Raw genomic sequence first — 26,934 nt, 5'->3', positions numbered from 1 at the left:
GCTTTATCCATTGTTTCCCTATGTATTCTAATGGTGAGAGGAAAAAAAGATAAAATCCCACATCCGTCAGAACAGACTTTTTCTTCCAAGTCCTTCAAGTACAACCCACTGGGACATATACAATCTTAATTCTCTCACTTGCATTTAGAAAATTAAAAAAAACAATTGGAGATATTCAGAAAGAGGGAAATGGTCAATTGTCAAGAGTAATAGTACTTTCAAAGCAAAAGGACTAATTAGTATTCTTTTGCAAGGGTGAACCTTCACAATCTGAAACTATGTAAAGTTTTGATGAAAGGAGGTTCCAGGAGTTCAGAAGGCACAGGTGCAACCTCCAGATATCCATACCGCAGAGGGCAGGATAATAGGGCAGGACCAGCTCCAGGGGAACAAAACTGATATAGGACAATCTTATCCTGCTTATGAGTTGTCAAAGTGCAGGGCTGTTCATCTTGAGGTATGTAGTGCTGGCCTGGTTTATAGGCAACCTTCCTATTGTCTTATTCATAACCTCTATTAAAACATTATTAAACTAAATATATTAAATTACTTCTTTGATAACCTGAAAAATTGGGGAGGGGTTGTTGGTGCATTCTGTACATGTGTCTGTGTGCAGTCTTTCTTTCCTTCCTTCCTTCCTTCCTTCCTTCCTTCCTTCCTTCCTTCCTTCCTTCCTTCCTTCCTTCCTTCCTTCCTTCCTTCCTTTTCTTTTTCACCTCTTTCCTTTCTATAGCTCTGCATTATCAATCCAGTGCTATTCTAACCCCAAGCACAAGCAAGCAGGAGTCTGGAAAAGAATTAACTTCTCTTTTTATAATCCTTTTCATTGTTTGTACATATTGCCACAATCTTGACGCTATTTTTTTTTGCAGAATACAAGAGATAAAAGTTAAATGATGTTTATGTGTTTCTGTCCTTCCACTAAGCTAGTGTTGTAAAATGATAAAAAGGCTGAATACGAATATTCAGTTCAAATCTCGTATCTACTATTAAATCCCTTAGACAAGCCGCTCCCTCTCAGTCACTCACAAGGAATATGAAGATAATAGTACTGACGTAACCTCCGGAGTATTTGAATAGATCAGAACAATATACTGGAAACCACTTCAAATATTCACAAGTTTATTATGATGACTAACTGTTATTCTCATCATAAGATAGTTCGCTAGAATCCAATCTAATAGAGCAACTTTTTTTATTTCTTTTGGCATATTTGTGGCCTTTGCTTCAGAAGAGAATCACCATCTTCCAACAGGTAGGTTATTAAAAATGGAAGATTTTTGCAAAACAGAAGGCTGAGTTCCCAGATATTTCTGAGGCTTTGCCATCTAGGTTTCTTACTCAAGAAATGGGTTATTATTTATTGGCGTCCCAATGTTTTGATGCTGCATAGCTTTTGTCACTGAGGACTAATTAGTATTCTTTTCCAAAGGTGAACCTTCACAATCTATAACTATGTAGAGTTTTGATGGAAGGAGGTTCCAGGAGTTTAGAAGGCACAGGTGCAACCTCCAGATATCCATACCACAGAGGGCAGAATAATATGGCAGGAAGCTCATTATTTAAGCTCAGGAGATCTATTTCAAGTCCTGATTAACCCAGAGAGTAGCCAAAAGCCAGTAACTATCTCATGGTTGAAAGAACAAAATAGGATAACTTCATGCCACAGAGGCAGTAGCCATGGCAATAGGAGCGATAAATATATGTATATTGTGCAATGGATATATTAAGATGTGACCTAATTTATACTATGCCATACTGATGTCGATACAAAGCTTCATTTATGGGTTGTTTTAAAAAAGAAAACTGGGTATGTGGCAGAAAACAGTTTGTTTCTTGAAAAGAAAGCAAAAGGGAAAGTCATTTCCCGTGTCCTCAAAAGAAGTAATACAGCCTGAAATTCTAATGTTCAATTTTAAATTTAGTATTAAACATAAGTGATGAAATAACATCATATGAATTATGCCTGAGTGATTTCTTGTCAGATTTCACATTACAATTAAGGGAGTCGGTTTCCCCATGAATAACTGCAATTATAGAATACCATAAAATTTCAAGTTATTAAAAATAGTCCTTTCTGTGTTTCTGATAAGCAATGTTTCAGTACTACCCTATGACATTTAATGTGACCAAATTCTAGTTAACACGTTCTTATACAAGCTATCCAAAGAGTTTCTCGATATCTGTACAATACAAATATGCATTCAGACATATTTTTTAAAATAGCTTCTTCGAAGAGATTGTCACAAATTGCTTACTTGCTGCTTTGATGAAGCTTCTTTGAAATTGATACATCATGAGTGGCCCAGGGAGCATTCTGGAATACAGATTAAAGCATAGAAAAATAAGAGCAATAAAATGCTCGGCAAAAAATACTATTTGCAATTGTAAGCCTTTTATTGTCATGTACTATTACAGAGCCATGGTGATGCAGTGGTTAGAATGCAGTATTTCAAGCTAACTCAGTTTTCACTCCAGGGGTTCAATTCTAAGTGTCATGCCCCTATCGGAGTCAAACTCCGAACAGCTGACAGGGAGTGGGAGTGTGGCTCTGTTGGCTGTGGAGGAAACTGGGGAAGGGCAAAGTCTGGCTGGGCAGAGCAGGGGAGAGGTAGAACAAGGGAGAGGGAGTTCAGAGGAAGACCCAGGCCCACCCCCTCTTCATCCTAGGGCATGCAGGGAGGAATGGAGAAGAGAGCAACGTGGCATACGGGAGAGGAAAGGGCCCTGATTCCCTTCATTAGCCACATCTGGGAATGAATTTAAAAGAGATGCAAGCTGAGTGTGGCATCTGCTGGGAACAAATGTGAGTTTATCTTGTGTTGACTTTGGTTATCTGCTTTCCTGACATCCTCCTAACTGGGTTGAATCACTGCCATTCCTTCACATCTGGAATTCCTTTTCTTGGACTAATTATCTCATCTTGCCTTGATTGGACTTATAGTTACAGTTTTTGTTCACCACATTTTGGACTTGATTCTCTGCAGCCAAAGGCTGCTCCTGGGAGACTTTTTCTCCAACCATAAGGTAAGCAGGACATTGGGGGCAAAGTTGGAGCTAATCAAGGGATTCCTACTGATTATCTGACTGTGTTGCCTTTGTGCCATGTCCCAGGTCATCACACTGCGCAGCTCAAGGTTGATTCAGCCTTCCATCCTTCGGAGATCAGTAAAATGAGGACCCAGATTGTTGGAGGCAATATGCTGATTCTATAAACTGCTTAGAGAGGGATGTAAAGCACTATGAAGCAGTTTATAAATCTAAGTGCTATTGTCACTCTATCCATTCTTTTAACACAGGAAAGGCATCATTAGTACTGCAGAAATGGGATTCAAAAATGCAGTCATATTTATTGTTGGTTTATTAAATATGTATGCCATCTGATTTTCAATGATACTGAGTGGCTTGATACCAGGCTAATAATCTTATATACTTATGATAGCAGCTGTTTAACTGCATTAACTATTTTATCCTAAAATAAAGTTGTTGATCACTTTCAAAAATAGTATAATATTGACTCTTTTACATTAGAAAACATTGTTTTTTATAGCAAGGTAATCAAATTATGGATCAGACCAACATCAAAAGTCAGAGGTCAGCAGATACAAGAAATAAGATTTCAATAGAAGGACTAACTTAGCATTCTTGTGCCACCAGTGTTTTTCTCTGGAGAAAAAGTAATTAAATAAAACTAAGTAGTATTGTAGGGCACTTTTATAAATGTCTACTCCAAGAATACCAAATGTTTAAGAAAGAAATTAAGACTTTTAAATATAGAGAAATAAATGTGATGGAAACTCCTTTCATATATATTATGGTAACAGAAAGTTTGTGAATTCATACCCACACATAATCCTTGAGAACTGTGGTCTACAATATGATTATAGCTTTATTTAAGTCCTCTTAACAGAGATTACAAAGCAACAGTATACAATGGCATGTCTTTACTGAACACATTGAGCCAACATTCATTGTTGTTGAAATTTTTTTGCAAAGTTCTGTGACAATTACTTGTGTTACAGTGTCATAAATTTTGATCAATGATGTGATAACAGAGGAGCCTTCCCTTATTTTTTAAAAAATATACATGTCTTTTTTTAAAAAAAACCTATTAAGTTGAGGTTAGGTTACAGTAATTTCAGCTAAATTATTATTCATACAGAGCTAAATTTATCTCTTGAAATATCATAGAGTAGAGACTTGCTCCATTTCTTCTTCATGGTTTTCTATGGAGTGGCAAGGAAGAAGATTTATTTCCGGATAATGGATAACCTTGAGCTGATTGATAACCAAACCAAATCTTTTTTAAACAAAAAACCAAGTTACAATACAAAAGAGGAAACCACTGGTCTCCAGAAAGAACTTTACTGTATGCTTCAAGATTGTCCAAGATATATATATATATATATATATATATATATATATATATATATATATATATATATATATATATATATATATATATCTTTGTTGTTCGGGTTTTTCCCGCGTAAGATTCAAGTATCTAGGCAACGTTTCGATGAAGTCTCATTCATCATCTTCAGGCTTCTGTCTCCGGCTCTGTGCTTTTCAGAGTAATGTGAGATTGCAGCTGCTTCCTCCTTTTAACTGCCAGTGGGGGTGGGACTTGATTGGGTGGGGGCTTGGCTGTGTTCTGATTGGGGTGGGGTGGGTGTTCTCATTGGTAGGGGGTTGGGCGCACTTCAGCTGTGGGCCTGCCACAGCATTGCTGCATCCTTGAGCTGCCGTCAGGGCCCAGGCTGGTGTTTCTAGCTTGACAGGGCCAGCTCGATGAGCTGGCGGCGATAGCGCGGTTGAGCCATGGTCGTGTTCTGATTGGTTGGGTACTTACAGCCAATGGATTCCAAAGAAAGAAAATTACCCACCTAATCCAAAAAGAAACCCCAACCAAAATCCAAGACAGAGAACAAGAAAACGGCAAAGCCCTCCTCCCATATATAAAAGGCACTACAGACAAAATCAGCAAGATCCTCCAAAAACACAACATCAAAACAGCATTCTGCACAAACAGAAAAATATCCACCATCCTAAGAAACCCCAAAGACAAAATCGAATTAGAAAACCAAGGAGTATACGAAACTCCTGCACTGCCTGCCCTACCACATACATTGGACAAACTAACAGAAGAATAAGTGCACGCATTGAAGAACATAAGAACTCAATCAAAAAGAAGAAACGACCTCTTCCCTGGTCCAACACCTCAAAGCCACAGGACATGAAATTGATTTTAAAAATACCAGAACTATCGCCAAAACCGAACACTTCAACAGCAGAATAATCAGAGAAGCCATAGAGATAGAAAACGCCCACACAGCATGAACAAACGAGATGACACCTCCCGCCTTCCAGCCATTTGGAAACCCGCCTCATGAACAGACGAAACCCAACATGAAGAAGGACACCAGACCCACACCCATGAGAGCCACACAAGATGCCACCACCACACTTCCATGTAGAAAACAGACTCCCACCCACTCAGAAGATGAGACACGACCATGGACCAGAAGCTGCACTGCAGCTGCATCACTACCCACTTCAAACCCTCCGAGCCATACATGAAGCAAACCGACACCCACTATGAAGATGCAACAGGACCACCTAACTAGAAGCCAAACAGCAAGATCACAACTCACCAGCTCAAATCCCCCAGCAACTAAGACTAACCGAGCACAGCCAAGCCCCCACCTGAACAGAACACGCTCCAACCAATCAGAACACGGCTAACCCCCAACCAATCAGAACACAACCAAACCCCTACCAATGAGAACACACCCCACCCAATCAGAACACAGCCAAGCCCCCACCCAATCAAGTCCCACCCCACTGGCAGTTAAAAGGAGGAAGCAGCTGCAATCTCACATTACTCTGAAAAGCACAGAGCCGGAGACAGAAGCCTGAAGATGATGAATGAGACTTCATCGAAACGCTTGCCTAGATACTTCGAATCTTACGCTGGAAAAACCCGAACAACCAAAGATCCACATATAAATACCCGCGAGAACCTCAGAAAACAAATATTGCACCTCACGGGAGGAAACCCACCATCTGACCAGGACTTATGAAAACTTGAAGTCCAAAGAGCCTCCATTTTATGTGACCTTGCATTCCTATGCAACTGCCGAGATCAAAATTTAATTCCCACAAGCTTCCAATTGAAATTCCACACCAACACAGCAGCCACCAAACGCATCCTTAAAAGAACAGAACTGGCCCTAATTAGAAATGAACTTCACACGAAAAGGTTTCTCCTAGACCAAATCAACAAAGATCTCCTCACACTCCACCTCAGACTCAGCAACAAGATTCACCTCTACTTTGGGACAAATCCAACAACTTGCTGTCTGGAGAGCCGAAACACAGACCACCCTCAAGACAGATACTCACACCAACAAACTCAGGAAACTACAACAATGCCAGAAACCAACTCCCCTCCCCCACAGCCACACATGAAACAAACATTGCACAACATCTCAGACAAGATCCTCACTGAAGCTGAAACCAAGGTCCTTTCAAAAGGATTCAACTTTGCTGTCGCCCCCAAACACATCCCCACAGAAACCATCATATGTGGAGTTGAAACCAGCCTGACCAAAACCAACCCTGATGATGCTAACAAAATCAGACTCGAAATCACCAACATCCTCTGCACTAGCAAACCACCCAAAAGCAACTTATCCAAAGAAGAACAAACTGCACTACTTAACCTGAAAAAGACACCAGCATAATAATCCTACCAGCAGACAAGGGCAATGCGACAGTGGTTATGAACACATCTGACTACCAAACCAAGCTAACCAACCTACTCCAAGACCCCACATACAAACCCCAAAGACAGACCCCACCACTTACCTAGAAAAACTACCAAATCCAAAATAAAAGCCTCCCCATCAGTGAAGAAATCCAGCAACGAATCATACCCAGAGAAAAATCATCCAGATGCCCCAAGCTTTATGGTCTCCCCAAAATACACAAAGAAGGAACCCCACTCAGACCAATAGTCAGCTCCATAGGCTCACCTCTACAAAACCTAGCCAAATTTCTCGCCAAACAACTACAACCTTATGCAGAATCCATCAACTCACACGTAAGAAACTCATTCCAGTTCATCGAGATCATAAAGAAACAAAACTTACAACCTAGCGACCTACTAGTAAGCTTCATGTCATATCCCTCTTCACCCAAGTGCTAATAAAAGAAGCCTTGACAGCCATCCAAAACAAATACAACCCCCCAAGCACATCCTAGATCTAACCAACCACTGCCTATCCAATACATACTTCACCTACAATGGACAAAAATACAAACAAATAGAAGGAGCACCCATGGGATCACCCTCTCACCTGTCATCGCTTAACCTCTACATGGAACACTTTGAAACACAAGCTCTAGAAAAATACGACCACAAACCCAAACTCTGGCTCAGATACGTAGATGACACCTTCATAATCTGGCCACATGGGAAAGAAAAACTGAACAACTTCCTCACACACCTCAACAGCCTACACCCCAAAATACAATTCACCATGGAAACAGAAGCCAACAACCAACTTCCTTCCTAGATGTCTTGGTATACAAAAGATCCAATGGCTCCCTAGGACACACCATCTACCAGAAGAAAACACACACTAACCGCTATCTACATGCACTCTCACACCACCACCCAGCACAGATCAATTCCGTAGCCAAGACACTCATCTCCAGAACAAAATGCTTAGCCGATGAACAACACCAAAAAACCGAACTACACACTCTCACCAACGTACTTACAGCCAATGGATTCCAAAGAAAGAAAATTACCCACCTAATCCAAAAAGAAACCCCAACCAAAATCCAAGACAGAGAACAAGAAAACGGCAAAGCCCTCCTCCCATATATAAAAGGCACTACAGACAAAATCAGCAAGATCCTCCAAAAACACAACATCAAAACAGCATTCTGCACAAACAGAAAAATATCCACCATCCTAAGAAACCCCAAAGACAAAATCGAATTAGAAAACCAAGGAGTATACGAAATCCCCTGCACTGCCTGCCCTACCACATACATTGGACAAACTAACAGAAGAATAAGTGCACGCATTGAAGAACATAAGAACTCAATCAAAAAGAAGAAACGACCTCTTCCTGGTCCAACACCTCAAAGCCACAGGACATGAAATTGATTTTAAAAATACCAGAACTATCGCCAAAACCGAACACTTCAACAGCAGAATAATCAGAGAAGCCATAGAGATAGAAAAACGCCCACACAGCATGAACAAACGAGATGACACCTCCCGCCTTCCAGCCATTTGGAAACCCGCCTCATGAACAGACGAGTACCTAACATGAAGAAGGACACCAGACCCACACCCATGAGAGCCACACAAGATGCCACCACCACACTTCCATGTAGAAAACAGACTCCCACCCACTCAGAAGATGAGACACGACCATGGACCAGAAGCTGCACTGCAGCTGCATCACTACCCACTTCAAACCCCTCCGAGCCATACATGAAGCAAACCGACACCCACTATGAAGATGCAACAGGACCACGAACTAGAAGCCAAACAGCAAGATCACAACTCACCAGCTCAAATCCCCAGCAACTAAGACTAACCGGAGCACAGCCAAGCCCCACCTGAACAGAACACGCCTCCAACCAATCAGAACACGGCTAACCCCCAACCAATCAGAACACAACCAAACCCCTACCAATGAGAACACACCCCCACCCAATCAGAACACAGCCAAGCCCCACCCAATCAAGTCCCACCCCACTGGCAGTTAAAAGGAGGAAGCAGCTGCAATCTCACATTACTCTGAAAAGCACAGAGCCGGAGACAGAAGCCTGAAGATGATGAATGAGACTTCATCGAAACGTTGCCTAGATACTTCGAATCTTACGCGGGAAAACCCGAACAACCAAAGATCCACATATAAATACCCAGAACCTCAGAAAATATATATATATATATATATATATATATATACACAGGGTAGGATTCTGCTGGTTTGGATCGGTTCAGGCGAACCCTTAGCTCCGAAGATCACCTGGGAGAGAACCGGTTCACTCCAACGATTATGTGGGAGCCCCCCTGCACCCCCCTGCACTGTACTGACCTTTACCATCCCAGCTGATCAGCGCAGAAGAGCAGAGTGCCACTCCTCAGCTGTGTTGCTCCAATTAAGTAACATAGCAGGTAAGGATTTTTGCATTGCTGTTCACATGTGAAGCACACAATCATCGAACCGGTTGTTATACTAGCAGCATCCCACCTCTGTGTGTGTTGTTTGTGTGTGTAAGCTTACATGAATGTTCATTATATAGCAAATAACCATAAACACAAGTCAATCTACAAATGAGGATAGCAGAAATATTTTGGAATGGCTGAGTTTAACCCAAAATCTGATGCAATGGTGCTTTAAACTGAATCAAACATTTAATGAGATTTAATTTAAACTCAGATCATGTTATAGGTTACATAGTGTATTATTACCACAAATTCATATGTTCATAACTTCGTCACCACTATAGGATGTGGAAGTGCTCCTTATTTCTCCTAATTATTGATATTAGGAGAAGGATGAGCAATAATAGATGTCTGGGCTTGTTCTTTAAATATAGGGAAAGTAAAAGGGGAACAGCAAAAGACAAGGATTGACCAAGATAGATTCACATTACTGACCAGTTTCAACTATTGTCCAAAATGTTTTCAAAATACTCATTCTTGATATGATTTTGCCAATGGGCCTGAGCCCATTATGGCTCCTGTGAAGTGATTTGTTTGAATGTTGTTGCCAAGGGAGTAGGGGTATATTCGGTTTGTATTTGGAGTTTTATTCTTGTAAACCATCCAGGTTCCCCATAAATTGATTTGGAATAAGATGAGCTTTCCTCCACTCAATACACTGGGAAATTTACTTTGGAATTACAAGAGGTTCACTACACCCCTTTACTGGGAATATGATAAGGTTGAAAAATCTTCAACTTTTATTAACTATCCTCTCACCAAAGATAAGTAATGCCTCTAGTTTGTTATTTGCTAACAACAAAAGGCTCTGTTAAGATTAGGATCTTCTCTTCACACCTCTAAATGATTTATTCCAGCTCTAAAAAATAACCCTGTCAAAACAGGGAAAGAATAGAAAAGAAAGCTAGAAAGGAGCTGAAGAGATTATTGGTTACTCTTCTTACACTCAAGGTTTATGACCAACCGACAAATAAATCTTTGTATTATCTTTATTGCAGCATGATTAATAGTCATAAATTACATTGTTCTCCAAAAATGTCAAAGGAAGTAGCATGCTTCTGGCATAATGTCCTTTTCACCCATAGTTTCCTGATTTTCCTAGACTAATGCTTCCTAGATTCCTTCTCTGGACTTGGAAACTAAGAATGATCAGATTTGATTAGTACATGATGGAAAAACTCCAGAGAATGGCCAGAATTATAAACATCCTTAGGCTACTTCTGCTGAGAAATCTACTGAACTATGGAAATCTACTGGAGCTACTGGTCTTAACTTCAGCTTTAGTGCTCCATAGAATGACACTATCTATCCCTATATTCTTCACGTACTTTAAAATACATACAACCATAAATAAACTCTAACTTGAACTCAAACCACATCTCTATCCTTTGCAAAACTTCATAAAGTAAGACAGTTTTTCAGGAGGTAGAGCAAAGTTGCTTTCTAAATCTGAAACATTAAAGAACCTTACAGAAAGGCTGCTTGAAAATCAGAATGCTGTTGGAGAAAGTTAACGCTGAAATCTTGATAATAATTCTGAGATGTACTGCAGAGAAGTTTATTATGCTTATAAATATTTGTAGATAGGAATGATTAGCCACTAGTTTTTACATTACAGAATATTAACATTGAGTAACCAATGGAATCCTTTTAGATTCAAACAAGAGCATACAAACAAACAGCTAGGAAATGAAACTCTAAGCAAAGTCCAGGCATCCTTCATGAAAAATTAACACCGAAAGGCAGATAGTTCTTGTAAACCCATACAAGAACTTCCTCACTCACCTTAAATATGTTTTCAATGCACTGGTGATTGTTTTAACTTCCCATTCTGCACAGATGTCATCTTCAGTTTCAGCAGTTTTGGGATCTAAGGAGAGAGGCATGAATGAGACCATAAAGAAAGTGTGGAAATCTCATTCCAGAATATTGGTTGGCTGGTCTATAGAAATCTGGATACATACACATATAAAATTGTATTTTTGCTGTCATCAAATGGTCATCTAGATTTTGGTAGCTCACTGTACATCTTTCTAATGAGCTTTACAAGGAGTTGGTGCTGCATATATGGATGCAGCTACTGTACAAGGAAATAAATAACTTAACTTGAGATGTGCTCCTTTGGTTGAGAGATGTATTTTGAAACTATGGTTCCCATCTATCTGGACGAATATAAAAGGCAAAGAAAGAAGGAAGGAATCTGCAATTCCTTCCAAAACACACCAGAATCAATCCCAGTAAGTCCTTTAACTGAGGACCTTTGTTTCTGTTTGGCATCAAGAGTTTGGAGAAACTCTTCAATAGTTTCAACAACCTGCACGCAGTCTCATAATAGTTGGGCAAAACAAGTCCAGAATACAAAACACAAGAACAGCTAAACTGCAGCTGGAATCCATCAATCAAACCCCAAACTATAACTGAAGAAGAAGAAAGAGAGACTTTAAACAAATCAAGATGAAATTGGCAATATTCTTCATTATAGCAATTCTGACTTAAAATAATCCCATATTTGCATGTCACAAATAATGCCATCCAATTTCCTGGTTGGTAGTTTTGGAAGGACATAATCATGGAATTGGGAACAGGAGTTCCAGGGTGGATTACATATTAAATCTTTTTCTCTGGTAATATTACACTACTAACTAGAGCATACAAAACATTTGCTAGATCAATACTTGAATACAGCTCATCAGTCTGGAACCCACATTACATATCTGATAGTAACACAGTTGAGAAAGTCCAGAAATATTTCACAAGAAGTGTTCTCCACTCCTCTACTCATTGCAGAATACCTTATGCCACCAGGCTTGAAATTCTAGACCTAGAAAACATTGAATTACGCCATCTTCGGTCTGATCTAAGTATGGTATATAAAATCATACATTGCAGTAACTTGCAATTGACAAATCAAATCAAATAAATAAAAATGTGAAACCACACCCCCTCCAGTCCACAGAAAAACCTCTTTCCAGGGAATCAGTTACCAGTCTCTATTGCACAAAAAGTTGGGGGTTGCTGACATCGGCTACCTGCCTGAGGGAGTGCTGAGAAGAGAACCTATCCCAAAGCCCCTGGCAACGCCCCAAATTGCCCATGAGAAAGAAAATACAGTAGTCCTTATTTAGGGACTGCCTTGTTTAGTGACCACTCGTAGTTGCAATAGTGATGAAAAAGTACCTTTCAGACCAATCCTTGCATTAACAACGTTCACAAGTCTGTAAAGTAAAGCTGACATAAGACCATAAGCACAAAGGAAGTTTCACTTAGCAACCCTTTCACTTAAATCAAATTGCCAGTCCCAATTCTTCTTGCTCAATGAGGACTAAAGCCTTTAATGAGGGAGACAAGCAATAGCAAAGGAGACAGAGGATCATTGCCAAACACAATGCTATCGTGCAACTGGACAGATGGAGAAATGAGAATGAGAGGAACCCACACCAGTTATGCAGGGCACATCCTTAACATTTACCACAAAGACTTAGGCCCTGGAAAACAGGGCATCCAAACACACACCCTATGGGAGAAGCTCTTTTTTTTTTTTTTTTTTTTGGGGGTGAATTCCAGCACGGGGCTAACTCAGTAGTTGTTTAAGGGGCATTACTCTGCCGCTGGAAAATTTAGGAGTTTGTCACAGCATCTTCAAACATCTGCAGAACTGCCTCCCTTCTTCATTCTTTTCCATAATAAATTCATATTTGACCCTTTGTTTGCAGGTCATGGATGAGGGATATTGTTGTATGATAACAGTTATGTGAGATCTCAAGGGGCATTGGGTCAGCATCTCCTTGAAACTGAGCTGTTTCTACTGATGTCTTGTATCATTTCTGAGAGTGGTGGATCTTGGAGCAACTATGATATACCTGGACAGTTCTATGAGTCTCTGTGACATAGCTCCTGGGTATGATTGGTGCCCTCATAACTGGTGATAGTGGGGACTGCTTTATATGCCATGCCTCAAGGTTTTACCACTGATGTTCATGGTATGTCTTCTGTTGGAATGCTATTGCCAATGTCTATATTAATTCTAAGCCTAGAGGATGTTAGCTAGCTAATTATAGTGGTATCTGGATCTTGGGCATGACCCAGTCCTTTTGCTCTGTGTGTCTCCATAGTTTTTACATTGGAATATCTATCTGTTGTTTATGCAGTAGAAACCTTTTTTTGTTCATTTTTCCCCTGTATTTCATATTATGATACTATCTATCAGGAAATATTTATTTATATTATGATAACTATCAGGAAATACGACTTCAGCAACATGGTGGTCAACGTCTGGAATACTCTACCTGACTCTGTGGTTTTTTTCTCCAAACCCCAAAAACTTTAACCTTAGACTGTCTACTATTGACCTCACCCCTTTCCTAAGAGGTCTGTAGGAGGCGCGCCTAAGTGCACCAATATGCCTACCATCCCTGTCCTATTGTTTCTTTTATATATTTTTTTTATTTTTCTTATATGTATCCATATAAGGGCACGTCCTCACACAGACCCCTCACACCCTGGCAATTATCTTTTTGACTTGCTGCCATCTAGACGGCATTTTAGGTCAATAAAATCCCACACCACTAGATTAACAAATAGTTTCCCTGGGCCATCTGAACCACAAATAAACACGAAGTCACTACCTTATTAAGATGTGAAAAGATGTGAAATCTCAATATCCCATTCAGATGTATAATAACATATTACAGTACGATCCATCTCTTGTGTATTATACTCGGCTAAGCGTTAGAGTCAATGTTGGATGCATATTTTGTGTATATTCGTAGATATTGTACTCTCAAATTGCAAATGGAGGTGTGGGTATTCTATTTTTCTTATCTTCATTTTTAAGTGCTTTGGTTTTATTGTATTGCGAACAGTTGCTGGGGTGCATCTACAGTTTCGGTTGTACTTGTACAATGACAATAAAGTTCTTCTAATTCTAATTCATAACTATGTTTTTACTTATACCTATTATCTTGTAAGCAATTGACAAATAATAAATAAATAAATGAATGAATAAATGAATATTTTATCATGAACTTTTGGTGGGGCTCATGTACCTCTGGGTAAAAAATTTTTAACACTGAAACATTTTTTGCTCTATTATTTTTGGGTCATGATATGGATGTGGGGCATTTTCGAACCCAATCTATGATGACTGAGGTGGGGGCGGGGAGAGAAGAGATTCCTGGTCTATACTTTGAAATGGCTGATAATTGAAGAAGTCTCCAAACACCCAGAGGGTTGCATGATCTGTCCAATGTGGGATTTCTTTTGTACCTTGCAACAATGGCAAAAGAATTGCAACTGGTAGCTCTACTCTGCAGTGCTGTGCTTAGTGACTCTCTGCATTGAAACTAGAGGTAGTTTGGTTCGGCTCTGTGAAAACAGACAATTACCTTCCCCTTTTTGTCCAGATGAAACCTTAAGAACTTCAGGAAGGAAGTGATTATAGTCAGGAAAGTTTTCTCATGCGATTCTAGCATACACTGGCATATTCCCAGGGTGATCCTGAGCTATTTTGGTTCTTGAGGCTATGGTTGTGTGTCTTTATTAGCATGTTCATTCACACTTAGGAGCACGTGGGATTCTCTTCAATGGATTTTGAAGCTGAAGTGCAAAGGAACTCTACTGAAGGGCTTTTCCAATTTGCTGGCTGTAAACACTTGTTGCTGCCAGCAGCTTAATAGGAGTGTAGGATTCAGTTGGCAGGAACAGTATAACATTATCTATGGGGGGTACAAAGATTTTAATAGGGTAAAGGCATTCTTTCAGAAATGAAATAAGAATCAACACTGTTTAGACCCTCTTGTGGGGGAGTTAAGAAGGTCTAATGGTAACATTGCTCAATCAACTGGGCATATAATCAGCTAGATATAGCTAGATATGGACGGGAGCTAGGTATGGACGGGACATTTTTATGAATCTTCCTCACAGCTTTCTTTTCAGGGCTGATTTTCAAGTTTGTTTGCTTATTTATTCATTCATTCCATTTCTATAGCCGCCCATCTAATGTAATAATTCTCAATTACAATCAAAACATACTAAAAACTTTTTTAAAACAATAGAAATATCCAAAGTAAATATACCAAGCACTGAGATACTTGGCCAGTTAGCAATACAACTAGGAAAGGGGGCATTTAACACATTTAGCACCCCAAGCTCAGGGACAGAGCCAGGTTTGTAGGGCCTGATGAAAGATCATTCAAATATATGAAAGGAGGATGGATGTTCTATAGCAGGGGTCTCCAACCTTGGCAACTTTAAGGCTTGTGGACTTCAACTCCCAGAGCTCCTCAGCCAGCTTTGAAGTCCACAAGCCTTAAAGTTGCCAAGGTTGGAGACCCCTGATCTATAGAGTAGTAAGATGCTAGATCTGATTGAAAGGTAGAGAGACTCTTGAAAAAAAGACCATGTAGGTCTACATGGTCCCAAGCCATGTAGTTTACAAATAAGTTACCTTTAAAGTAACCACCAGCACCTTGAATTGTACCCAGAAACACAATGTTAACCAATACAATTCATGCAGAAGTAGTGTTATGTGTGCCATGTATCAAGCACCATTTACTATGCACACAGCCACATTCCGCACAGTTGAAGTTTATAAATAATCTTCAGATGCAGCCCAATGTAGAGCGGGTTAAAAGAATCTAAGTGAGAAGTCACAAGGACAAATCCATCTTTCTTGGGATGAGTCCGTTTCGCCCCATTCAGTCCCCAACAGCCTCCACATACTGGAATAAGACTTCCAAAGTTGGTCAGTAACACTCACACACACACACACACACACACACACACACACAGAGGTCAGAATCAGAATAGAGTGGAAGGGACCTTGGAGGTCTTCTAGTCTAACCCCTTGCTCAAGCAGGAGACCCTATACAATTTCAGACAAGTGTCTGTTCAGTCTCTTTTTAAAAACCTCCAGTGATGAAGCATCCACAAATTTGGAAGACAAGCTGTTCCACTGGTTAATTGAGTTCGCTGTTAGGAAGTTTCTTCTTAATTCCATGTTGCCTCTCTCCTAGATTAGTTTCCATCCATTATTTCTTGTCTTGCCTTCTGGCTGCTTTGGCAGCCTCTCAAATACTGGAATACTGCTATCATGTCCCCCTCTAGTCCTTCTTCGCTCTAGACTAACCATACAAACATGCATAAATGCATACATACATACATAGATGTAATAAGATACTATGCAAACATACACAGATGCAGAGAGTTAGTTTCTGTCATCCTCTGGCAGGATGAAGAAGGGAGGAAGAAGGAAAATGCACAGTACAGCTCTGAGGTAAATACAGGCGTTAGATGCCTGGAAGTCCCTCAGCCACTGAAATCCGATGGTCATGATACACAGGTGGCCCTTAGAAGTCAATCAGAGAAGAAGCAAAACCTGCCTCTCAGTTCAAGCACTCACATCAGCAGTGGCAGTTCAGTTCCTGACCTTTATCTCTTCCTCCATTTGGTCATTATATCTGGCAGTCACTCTTAAGAGGGAACTGCGCGACCCTCCACCTGAGAACTGCACTGCAGAAGGAGCAAAGCTTGCTCTACTCCGCTTCACATTTGGTAGCTCAGCTTCCACTGGCAGGGAATCCCTGGGAGTGTGAAATACAAGCCATCCCTCCCCCGGCACCCTTGCCTGTCAGAGTGAGAGACATTCTGCTAATAATAAGTAGTATATTTGCACTGTGTCAAAACTATGTGAAACAGTTTGCAGATGAATCATTTCTGGCAGAGCGGCATGTACACTTGTATGCTTGCCCAGGGTTGCACCATGCTAGACACAACCCCTTTAACAAAATAGAATTTTTTTAAAAAAAAAATAAAGTCTGTCTCAACACACAGGCACACACACAGAAAGTCCAGCCGCTCGTACATTGGCTGCATTTTGTTTGGATTGTGGGAGAGAAAATGAAGTTTACACCCTGCTGTATAATGGGCCTTTTGCTTGGCAAATCATCCACTGAGCTGCTTTACCCAGCAGACCTTAAGCTCACAACTCCGCAAACCTTTTGCCAGTTGAGGGTTCAGGCCAGATTGACATTTGTTGCTGGAAGGCAAGGAAATTCTGCTCAGGAGGTTCCCATTGGCTTGCAAAACAGAAACATCTGCAAAGAGCCTCAGGAGGCCTGCTAAGCAAAGTTCAGGATTAAGGGAGATTGCAACCAAATGACTTTATGTTTGCTACTCATTACTAGGTATGTCTGGCGGTGGTGGGGGGAGGAGTTTTTAGTGTTGAATGAGCTTTATGGGTAAGAGGTTGTGGTAAGTAAAGGTAAATACATAAGTTAAGCAACTACTTTTAAGGTATTGTGCAATGTTCATCCAAAAGCTACAATGAACTGGTTAACTGCAGTTAATGGCTTATCTATGTCTAATTTCCCCTTTCTTTTCTCTCTGTCTTTTCATGCCCTTGCACTCTATGGTCTTTCGGTTTTCTCCATTTATCCCTATAGTTTTTCTTTTAAATATAAACCATTATTTTGCACTGCACTCCAAAATCACATTAGCTCTTCCAGCCATTCATGTGAACAAATTCGACTGAAATGTTAGCTTTCCCTGAACGATCCAAATCTCAGCATAACTTCAGCTCATAAACCCCAAACAATTTGAAACAGTGGTATGCAGTAGAGGAGCCAAGAGGAAGAAGCTGTAAAATCTGTTCTCTGTTCCCTATTCCCTGAACCACATCTTTCAGGCTGGCCATTTGGACTTTGCTTGTGTCAGCTTTTCATACATACAATGCAGTCATATCAAATTATAGACAAATTGCTTAAAAAACAGCTGGGCAGCAGAGCTATTTATGGCACTGCGATGTGAACCCAACCTTTTAAATAGGCTCAGTTCTATATCCTTGCCTTATTTGGATGGCCTTCTAAACCATCTGCTTTCAGAAAAACCTCACAATCACTACAGTATCTCTAGGAATGGACCTTCCGAATGGCCCAAGCACCAGGCTCTTCTGCTAGCCTCTTGGAAAACAAATTAATCCTCTCTTGTTCATGCTCTCTTATACTGCCAACATACACACTCATTCACAAACAGTGCAGGCATAAAACATATTGACTTACCAGATCACATGATTCGCTCATCTAGTGTTTACGAGAGCCTGCATTTCCAAGTTAAACAAATTTAAAAAAACAAAAAAAAGGCCACTAGCCTTAAAGAAAACACACGCAAAGTACATCTACTGTAAAATGATCTAATCTGACTGGCAATATAGTTCTCCAGGTTTTCAAGCAGAAATCTTTCCTTTCCATCCCTTTAATTGGACATACCACACATTGAGCCCTAGATTTCTTTGCACAGGCTCTACTTCCAAGCGGCTTTCTCTTCCCTCCACGAAACTCCACATTCTTCTCTTTAAATATGTCCTTGTTTCCTGTGCTGTTGTTGTTTTTAAGGAAAAGAAGATAAAATGTGTCCACCACTGTAAACATTCTGAGTTATTTGTATTCCTATCTATAAACACATGTACAGCTTCTTCAAGGCCTGATCAGATGACTGGCTTTAATAGGAGAAATGCCCTATACATTTTGGTGCTATAAAACTGCAAAAAGATGCACCGCTTTTTCATCTTTTAAAAGCACTGCCCAAAACACTTTTTTTTTCCTCTCATACCATTTGCTGGTTTTTCTGCTCAGGACTTCAACTCTGTATTTTTTTTAAAAAGATTAAATGCTAAGCTTGAAAGCAAGAATAGTATTTAATATAAGAGGCTGCTAAATGATTCAAGTACAGGGAAGAAGAAGTGTGGAAACAGACTTTTCTACCCAGATGCTATTATTCCCTTCTGCCTCCTGAACAACCTGTTAAGATTACCTTCATTCCAGTGGAGCATTTTGGCTCTGCCATATATGGAGATAACTTCAACATAAGGAGAAAATGTGTGCTTTTGTTTCCCAAGCATGGCACAACTATCCTGCTGCAAGTTCATGGGACAGGAAGCCAATGAATTCAATTGGCTGAAAGCCATAATATTGTTCATGTGATGCTCTAAAATTTACCAGATGTTAGAATCAATCAACAGGATGACTTACCCTGTGCCTTGCTTAGCTTCTGAGAAGCGTCAGACCACTCACTGTTAGAAACAGTGTTGGCCTTGAAAAATGATGGGCTTCCTAGAAAAACTAGAATACATATTTGGAGAGATTTTCCATTAAAGTACAACTTTCATTTTTAATGAATTTTACCTATGCTCTCTCAGAAATACCTTAGCCAATAGGCTAAGCAAATCTTCGTTCCTTTAGAGGAGAATATTTGTAGCTCCTGGCTGAAATGAGCATGGTGCTCTCTGAGCTTGGCGTTTTGTTGCAGACGTTTCATTACCCAAACTAGGTAACATCATCAGTGCTAGTAAAGAGTGGGGTTTGCTCTCATTTTATATTTTAATGGCTTGCCTTGTCAGTGTTTGTGGGAGTGGTCTTGGTGGTTTTTTGGTTGGGTTGTTTAAAGCAGAGGACAGAGTAGCCTTCAAAAAAGGCTTTAAAAAGGACCAGACGATCATCATCCTACCAGCAAACAAAGGCTGAACTACAGATCACAATACATGCAAAAAGTGAAAGAATTACTAGGCAAAGAAACTTATATCCCAGTGAATATCAATCCAAAACAGAAAGTAGACAATCAGATCAAGAGAACTCTCAATGACCTCACCAAGAAAGGCCAAATTTCCAAAGAGGAACAGTGGCAGATGAATGGACCCATCCTCCCATGCTTCCACGGATGCTCCAAAACACATTGACAATTCTTAGACTGATTGTTCTACCTGTTGCCATTAGTTTAGCCTTCTTTGTATTTAATTATAGTCCCAGTTTTCCATTGTGTTCCTTGACTTTCATTACTAGAACTTTCAAATCTGTGCATTTTCATCTGTCAGAGTAGTATAATTGGCAAAACATTAGGTTTTAGATGTTTCTTCCTCCAATTTTACAGCCATGTTCATCTTCAGCCAATCTGGTTCCCTTAATGTATATCAGCAGAAAGAATGAATAAGTGAGAAGAAAGTACATAGCTTTTTCTCAGTCTTTTGTCAACCTGAAATCAGTCTACTTCACAAATGTTCTATAGTGGCTTTTTATCCTGTGTATAACTTTCTTATAAGGACAATGAAATGTCCTGGGATTCTTATTTTTCTGAGTATATTCCCTAGCTTGATACATTCAACACACTCAAAACCCTTTCTATAATCAATGAAGCACATAGTAACTTCTTTTTGGTATTCTTTGACTCTCTCAAGTATCCTGTTTATTTGGGAAGAGGGACTGAGGGAAAGGCATCATCGTTAAGTTGATAACACCTTGTTTTTTTCCCTCTACTTTTCATCATGTCTAGGTACTTTGGATATCAAATATTGTATCAAATAATTTCTCTTTTCCTCATTCATCATCTTCACAGTCATCATTCCCTACCTGGATTTAGAAGTTTTGCAACACACTCAGTCTTGGTTTAATGTTTAACATATGCATATTGCTCACATGGTACTGTTTCAGGCCCTTTCAGGCCTCAGAATCTTGAATTGACATCTAAAAGCAACACACAAGATTTGAATCATAGACAAAACTGATATATTTCTTCTTTTCCTACAAAAGCCAAATTTAGTTCTCTACCTTCCATGTTATCATCATTTTTCGGGTTCAGAAACTTTACTACTATAAATATGATGTAGGATGTGGAGATCATAGCTATCATTATCAGGACAAATGCTACCTATTTTTTTTCAGAAACATGTTTTGAATAGAACTTAAATTAAGCTGGATATTATTATTTTTCTTGGTTTGGAAGGTTAAATCTCCAAAAAATATGACCGGAGTATAACAATCTGTGGCAAGAACCTTAAAGAGGTCATTTTTCAGGATACAGATTCATAAAACAAAATGATGTTGTGCAAAGGATCTCGATTTCATTTTAAAAGGCCTAAATTTAGTTTGGAAAATGATCTGAGACAGATTGACAAGAATTCATAAATTTGTCACTGAATGGACAAAACTGAAAAGCATGTCTCCTGTGTGGTTCTGCCAAAAGAATGTCAACAGTCCAATTTGCCTACTCTTAAAATTATTTTTAAATTTTGATGGGAACCAAGTATAAACATTCCTGAAGATGCCACCATGAAGGAACGGGCATAAGAAACTCCATGAAGCCAATTATAATAGGATAAAAAAAATACCACAAAACCAATCCCTTAACCAAATCAGGGATATAGGCAATCACCATTAACATATTTTCCCTGAAGTTCCCCTCCTCACTGTACTGTGGTAACTGGCTGCTTTCCAGAACTTTCCTTTGGGCAAAAGAGAAACAGAAATGTTACTTCATTTAACCAAAGTGAATGTATAATTTGTAGAATTCCAGAAGCTACAGAATAGTAAAACTGGCTTTCCTTTTAAGTTGATGAAAGAGCCAGATGACTAATTGGAAAAGGAAACTATAATGGGAAGAGGGAATGGTCTTGAAAGACAGAACGAAGAATCATTACCAAGATAAGGGTCAGACAAAAAAGGACCGAGTCTTGGATAGTGATGTATTGTAAATAAACACCTCTTGACTTTAAAAAGGGAGGCAGAGAGGGAAGTATCTTCTGACTTGCAAGTTTTTATTACTATAGCTTTACAATGCAAGCATACTGACTTACATGACATCGGATTTCTAGTTTGGTCTTCTTTGAAGGGTCTCCCCAGGTTCCTTCTTCCCTCAAAGCATCATATTAAGTCTTTCTTCTTAGGCTCTCCAGTATGGGAGTAAAAGCCAGTCTACCAACCAGAAATAGACTCCACATTTATGTTGTTATGTGTAATCCAACCATGGAAAATGATTTTCCTAAGGTAAGAGAAAAACCATTGTCCGTAGTATCCATGAATTTCCTTCTAAAACAGAATCTAACAAATAAATAAATATTAGACTACTAACAATATTCTAGGTTCAGAAGGAAATTCAAAACACATCAGTAACGTTATCAGAAGTTACTTCTGTAGTCTTTAATGGAAATCCTTCATACATCTGAATAACCATGGAAATGTGTCCCAAAGGTGTTTTTTCAAGAGGCAACTGGACTTTCTGGACAGCTATCAATTGTAAATCAAGAGAGCAGTGGCTACCTACCTACCTATCTTTGCAATCGGATTGTACTTCCTTAGAAAGAACAACTACCAGTACATAACATAGGATGTTCCTAGAGTGATCAATATTCTTAGTGGCCTTTGACCTCTATGGCCAGGACTGCCTTGTCTGGAACATATAACAGTACTAAATAAAATATTAATACTCTTTCCTTGAAAGAAACAGCCTAGCTACTACTATTCATGCACTGGCAGCCTCAGGTTTTTATTACTGTAATTTTCTCTATGTCCCTTCTCTGGCTGCCCTTCTATTCCAGTCTTCTATTCCTCAGTTTTAAAACTTCTCAGTTGCTTTTCTTTGATTTGTCTAAAAGCTGTAGATAGTGCAGAAAGCTGCTATGTGACCAGATTGCTGAGGGGAGGTGTGGTTGCTGAATATGGCCCTTGACCATTCACAATTGCTCTGCTATTATATCCTTGATTATCCTGCAAATGTTAATTCTAAATGTCAGATTTTGTAAATTTTGCTGCTTCTGATGAACCCCAAACTAATTTTGGAGAAGGCTTTTAGTTCTATAGATCCCCCCCCCTTATTCTGAAAATAGTCAAGAAGACACTTGTTAATAAGCAACACTGCTATTTATCACTCAGAGGTAAGAGAGAGAAATGTACTGTCAAACAATTCAACCGGTAATTATTGTGCCTGTTTCAGTGGGAGGTATCAGGAACTTCAAGACTCAACCTCATTGTATCAAACAGAACTTTTGCAACTGGCTTTCCGGCAGCTGTTGCACATCTTACAATTGGTTTACCCAAGGCTCCAAGTCCAAGCCACATCAAGCATCTGGTGTTTCCAATTAAGTAGAGATGTGTACCCACATTTCCTTGTCACTTTATGAACCAGTAATATTTCCCTGAAACCTGATCCTGTTACCATTTAAACCAAATGTTAACCAGTAACACCAACCACGCTTGTTTCTATGTATAGATGGGAAAATGCAAGGGGTGGGGTGCGGGAAGAACCCATTATAGTGATCGTATCAGAATAAACATTTGAAAAGGGGAACATTCTAAGAAAAAGTCAGGAAGTAAAAGGTTTCAGTTCTGATGTTTTTATGCAAATCAATTCCTTGGTTGCCCTATACAAGCTCTATTTAATCACGAGGGAGTAAATAGAAAAGCAAGTAATCACTTTTCAGACTAGTTAATAATTATGGCACAGGTGGCTGCACTTAGAACTGCCTTAGAGAAAGATATTTTCTCCATCTAGTTAGTTCATTATTCAATCTTAGTCACAGGAATTCTTAGGGTCCTTTCCATTCCCAAGACCGGAAGACCCTTTATGTCCATGGAGATTTATTACTGAGACTTCCTACTCTTCAATATCTTCAGTGTCTCTTTATTCTCTTTGTATTGACAGATCACAATCTTTGCCTCTACCACTCAACAGATGCCCAAACCACTGCAAGCTATTTTCTCAAGCCTTATTTCTTACTCTTTAAAATAGTCTTAATGCTTCAACTAAAGTAATTTCTATCTTTTCTCTCCATAAATAACTACCCTATATATTGATATTTTGTCCATCAACTCCAATCTTCTACTCTTCAGTTTTGTTCTTCAGTGTGAAAATACCATTAGTTTCTGCCCTTCCACTTTCAATTGAAAAGAAAAGAAAAAGGGACGGAGAGAGGGTAGAGTTTTTAAACGCATGTTTTTTTTTTTTATCATGAGCAACTGTGAGAAAAATAATTTCGATAAATAACGGTTTAAATAACTTGCTGGAATGCCTCCATTAAATGACAACTGAGAGAGCCAAAAATTTATCAGCACTGATAATGTGTTGCAAAATTCCTTTTTACTTATTTTATATAGATTGTAGAGCTGCTTCTAAAATAATATAAACGTGTTAAATATTTGGTATTTTTATTTCATATAGAAGGGAGGAGGGCGAAGGAAGGCCTCACTGATGCTCAGCAGGTCTCTTCTTCCACTTATCTTATGATAAGGATCCAAGAAATGTTTTTCTTTGTTTTTTTCACATCCATGGTATTTTTAATTACAAATGTTTATTTTGATTTTAAAGCACTGAAAGCTAGCTATAAATTATTACAATATATTAATAAATATCTGCAATGTACCTAGGGTCTAATTATCTAGGAAAAACTTATAGGAATTATTATTTGCACTTAAACTTGCACTTAGTCAGAATATTGACATTGGAAGTAGCATAGGTTCAAAGCTAAAAAGCACTGGAAATTCCCATCTGTCAATTTAAAAAAAAATCTGCTCTTGAGCAGCTAAGAAAAAACTCACAGCAGAGTAATTAAAAACAAACAATAAAAATGCCATTTGCACATTATGGCAAGTATTAAAAGAGAGAAGGAGAAATTAATGCATAAATACACAAACCACAGTTAAGCAGGAACTTGGGATGGGAAAGCTCAGGAAAAAATCATGATGACTTTGGCACAGCTACATCTTATGCATCAGTTATGATCATCCTTGGATCAAGAGACTTTGTGCACATATTACATGGCACGACTCTTGAAGAGCAGTTGGAAAACTGGTACAAAATCTGTCAGCCTGGGCAGTGATGTGATGCCCTAATATACGCTGACACCTATTGCTTTGAAGGTTAAGTAGTTGCTAGTTTACCTCCAGTAACAATTCTAGATGCTGATTGTCACCTTCCTTGCCTTACATAGCACCAGATTGCTTTCTTCCATTGAAAGAAAGGTTGAACAGAGTTGATCCCCTCCAGAATCCATTGCTACAAAGATGCTACCTTATCAGAAGTGGGCATTTTCAATTTGCACTCTGATGCGCCAGAATTCCTAACTATGTAGACCCAGTCTGTTCCTTCCCTTGGTGGGTTTTTGTTGTTGTTTTTTTAGAGCTATTCGACCAAATGCAGGAGGTATCTAGTGGTTTAAGATTTCAACTTTAGAATATGTGTTTTCGTACTTATTTCTCTTCCTTATATAATTTTGAAACAGTATTTAGCTTGTTGTATGGGTAGGTTGTTTGTTTTTTCTGCAGACGTCACTTTAATTATTAGTTATCTGCATATAAATATTAATACCAAACAGAAAGTGCTTTCTCCTAAAAAGCAGGTAAATTTGTAAAGTAGAAAGAATACAAATATGTGATGGGCTTTCCTTTCACTGAGTATTTCAGTGTAGTACAATGAAGATCTTGCATGATATCCTTCCATTACAAGCTGATTTTTTTAAAATAATTAAATTCACAGTGGTAAGCCTCTTTCCTTTGGGTTACATTCACATCACCATTGGCACAGGAAAAAAAACCTGCATGTTATTTTTTTTTCAGCTCTACTTACCCATTAAGATACTCAATAGTTTTTGAACTCTGGAGTTGACCCCAACTATTCTGTAGAGTCCTTGTTCGTTGATCCCTATGGAGTGAAATTATTTAATTTAGATAAATGGTTGAAAAGTAATTTAATGCTTTTTTTAAAAGCAGTTTCTCACAGAGCTACACTAATTAAAAGTCTCTCACAGCATTCTACACACTTTTGAAGTTTCTTATTAAAGCAGAGAGCATTTCTTTTGGTGTTTCAGATTAAAGACACAGATGTGATTTCTAGTAAAAGTTACTCTCCCATTATAATGAGATAATTAAAAATGAGGGAATGTAAAAATCTGTTGTTAGGTGTTGGGTTGGGGCCGAGAGGTCATATACACGAACAGCAGTACAGAATGTCTCTAAGAATTAGACATAGAGGTTAAATGACCTTAGCTTTAATTATTTGAAAAGCTTAGGGGTTTTTTCGCAAAACAATCACCAGTTTGGTTGTACAGCTGAATAATAATATTTAACCTATCATTTTAATTGACCCCGATATTCTTAAACTGTGTTTTTTTATTTAACATCGAATCAGATACAGACTTGTAGTTGTGGGGTATAAAAGCTAAAGCTCAACAACTCTTTTTATAAGCCATGGCATGTGTTCATAAAATATCTACAATCAGAAAAAGGTAATCAGAAAACAAACTAACACGGCTTTGAGTTGGAGCCTAAAAAGAAGCATACATTTGGAAAATAGAATTCTCAAAAGTTCTTTCGTTTGATATTTTAAAGATGAACTTCCATCAACAACATAAGCTGATCTAAAACTAGGTCATGAAAACCAAGATTGCATCTATGACAATTGAGGGAAGAAAGAATGCTGAGGAAGTTTGCATCTGCTATATAGATAGGATATAGTTTTATTATCTGGAAACATCACCTCTAGATTCAACGGCATGGATACATTTCTTGACGATGCTGAAACCCATATTATCCAACTGGGCCACTGCAAGGGGGGAAAAAAAAGAATTTACTAAGGAAAAGAGTCATAGTGTAGTAGAAATGCAACATCATTATTTTGATTTGCTTTCCTTTTTTAAAATATATAAAAGCATCCTAAAACAGAGTACATTTCTGAAGATACTTTTTACTGTCCAGGGTAGAACTATAAGGATCAAAACATGGGCATCTGAATAATTATTCGAAAAGTCTTCGATTAATAATCCCATGGAACTAGAAGAGGAATCTGAAATTTGAAGAAAAGTAAATTACTCATGACTAACTAAGGATATGTGGGGAATGGACAGGTTGATGAGTATGCGTGAT

At 38.8% G+C, this 26,934-nt stretch overlaps 1 protein-coding gene across 5 annotated transcripts in view; it reads right to left on the bottom strand.

The window, feature by feature from the left end:
- Positions 1-26,934, bottom strand: part of ARHGAP26 (Rho GTPase activating protein 26) — a 276,121-nt gene that overhangs the window by 85,882 nt on the left and 163,305 nt on the right. For all 5 annotated transcript variants that reach the window (XM_026696419.2, XM_087924476.1, XM_087924475.1 and 2 more), the window contains exons 13-16: positions 26,549-26,614; positions 25,640-25,714; positions 11,042-11,126; positions 2,259-2,317 (exon numbers count right to left, since the gene is read on the bottom strand). In XM_026696419.2, coding sequence (XP_026552204.2) covers positions 2,259-2,317; positions 11,042-11,126; positions 25,640-25,714; positions 26,549-26,614 — 285 coding nt within the window. The remainder of the gene's footprint in view (positions 1-2,258; positions 2,318-11,041; positions 11,127-25,639; positions 25,715-26,548; positions 26,615-26,934) is intronic.

The sequence above is a fragment of the Pseudonaja textilis genome, chromosome 2, assembly GCF_049901715.1.
Source record: "Pseudonaja textilis isolate UNSWEBS1 chromosome 2, rPseTex1.2, whole genome shotgun sequence".
NCBI classification, from domain to species: domain Eukaryota; kingdom Metazoa; phylum Chordata; class Lepidosauria; order Squamata; family Elapidae; genus Pseudonaja; species Pseudonaja textilis.
This window is presented reverse-complemented; position numbering and strand designations above follow the sequence as displayed.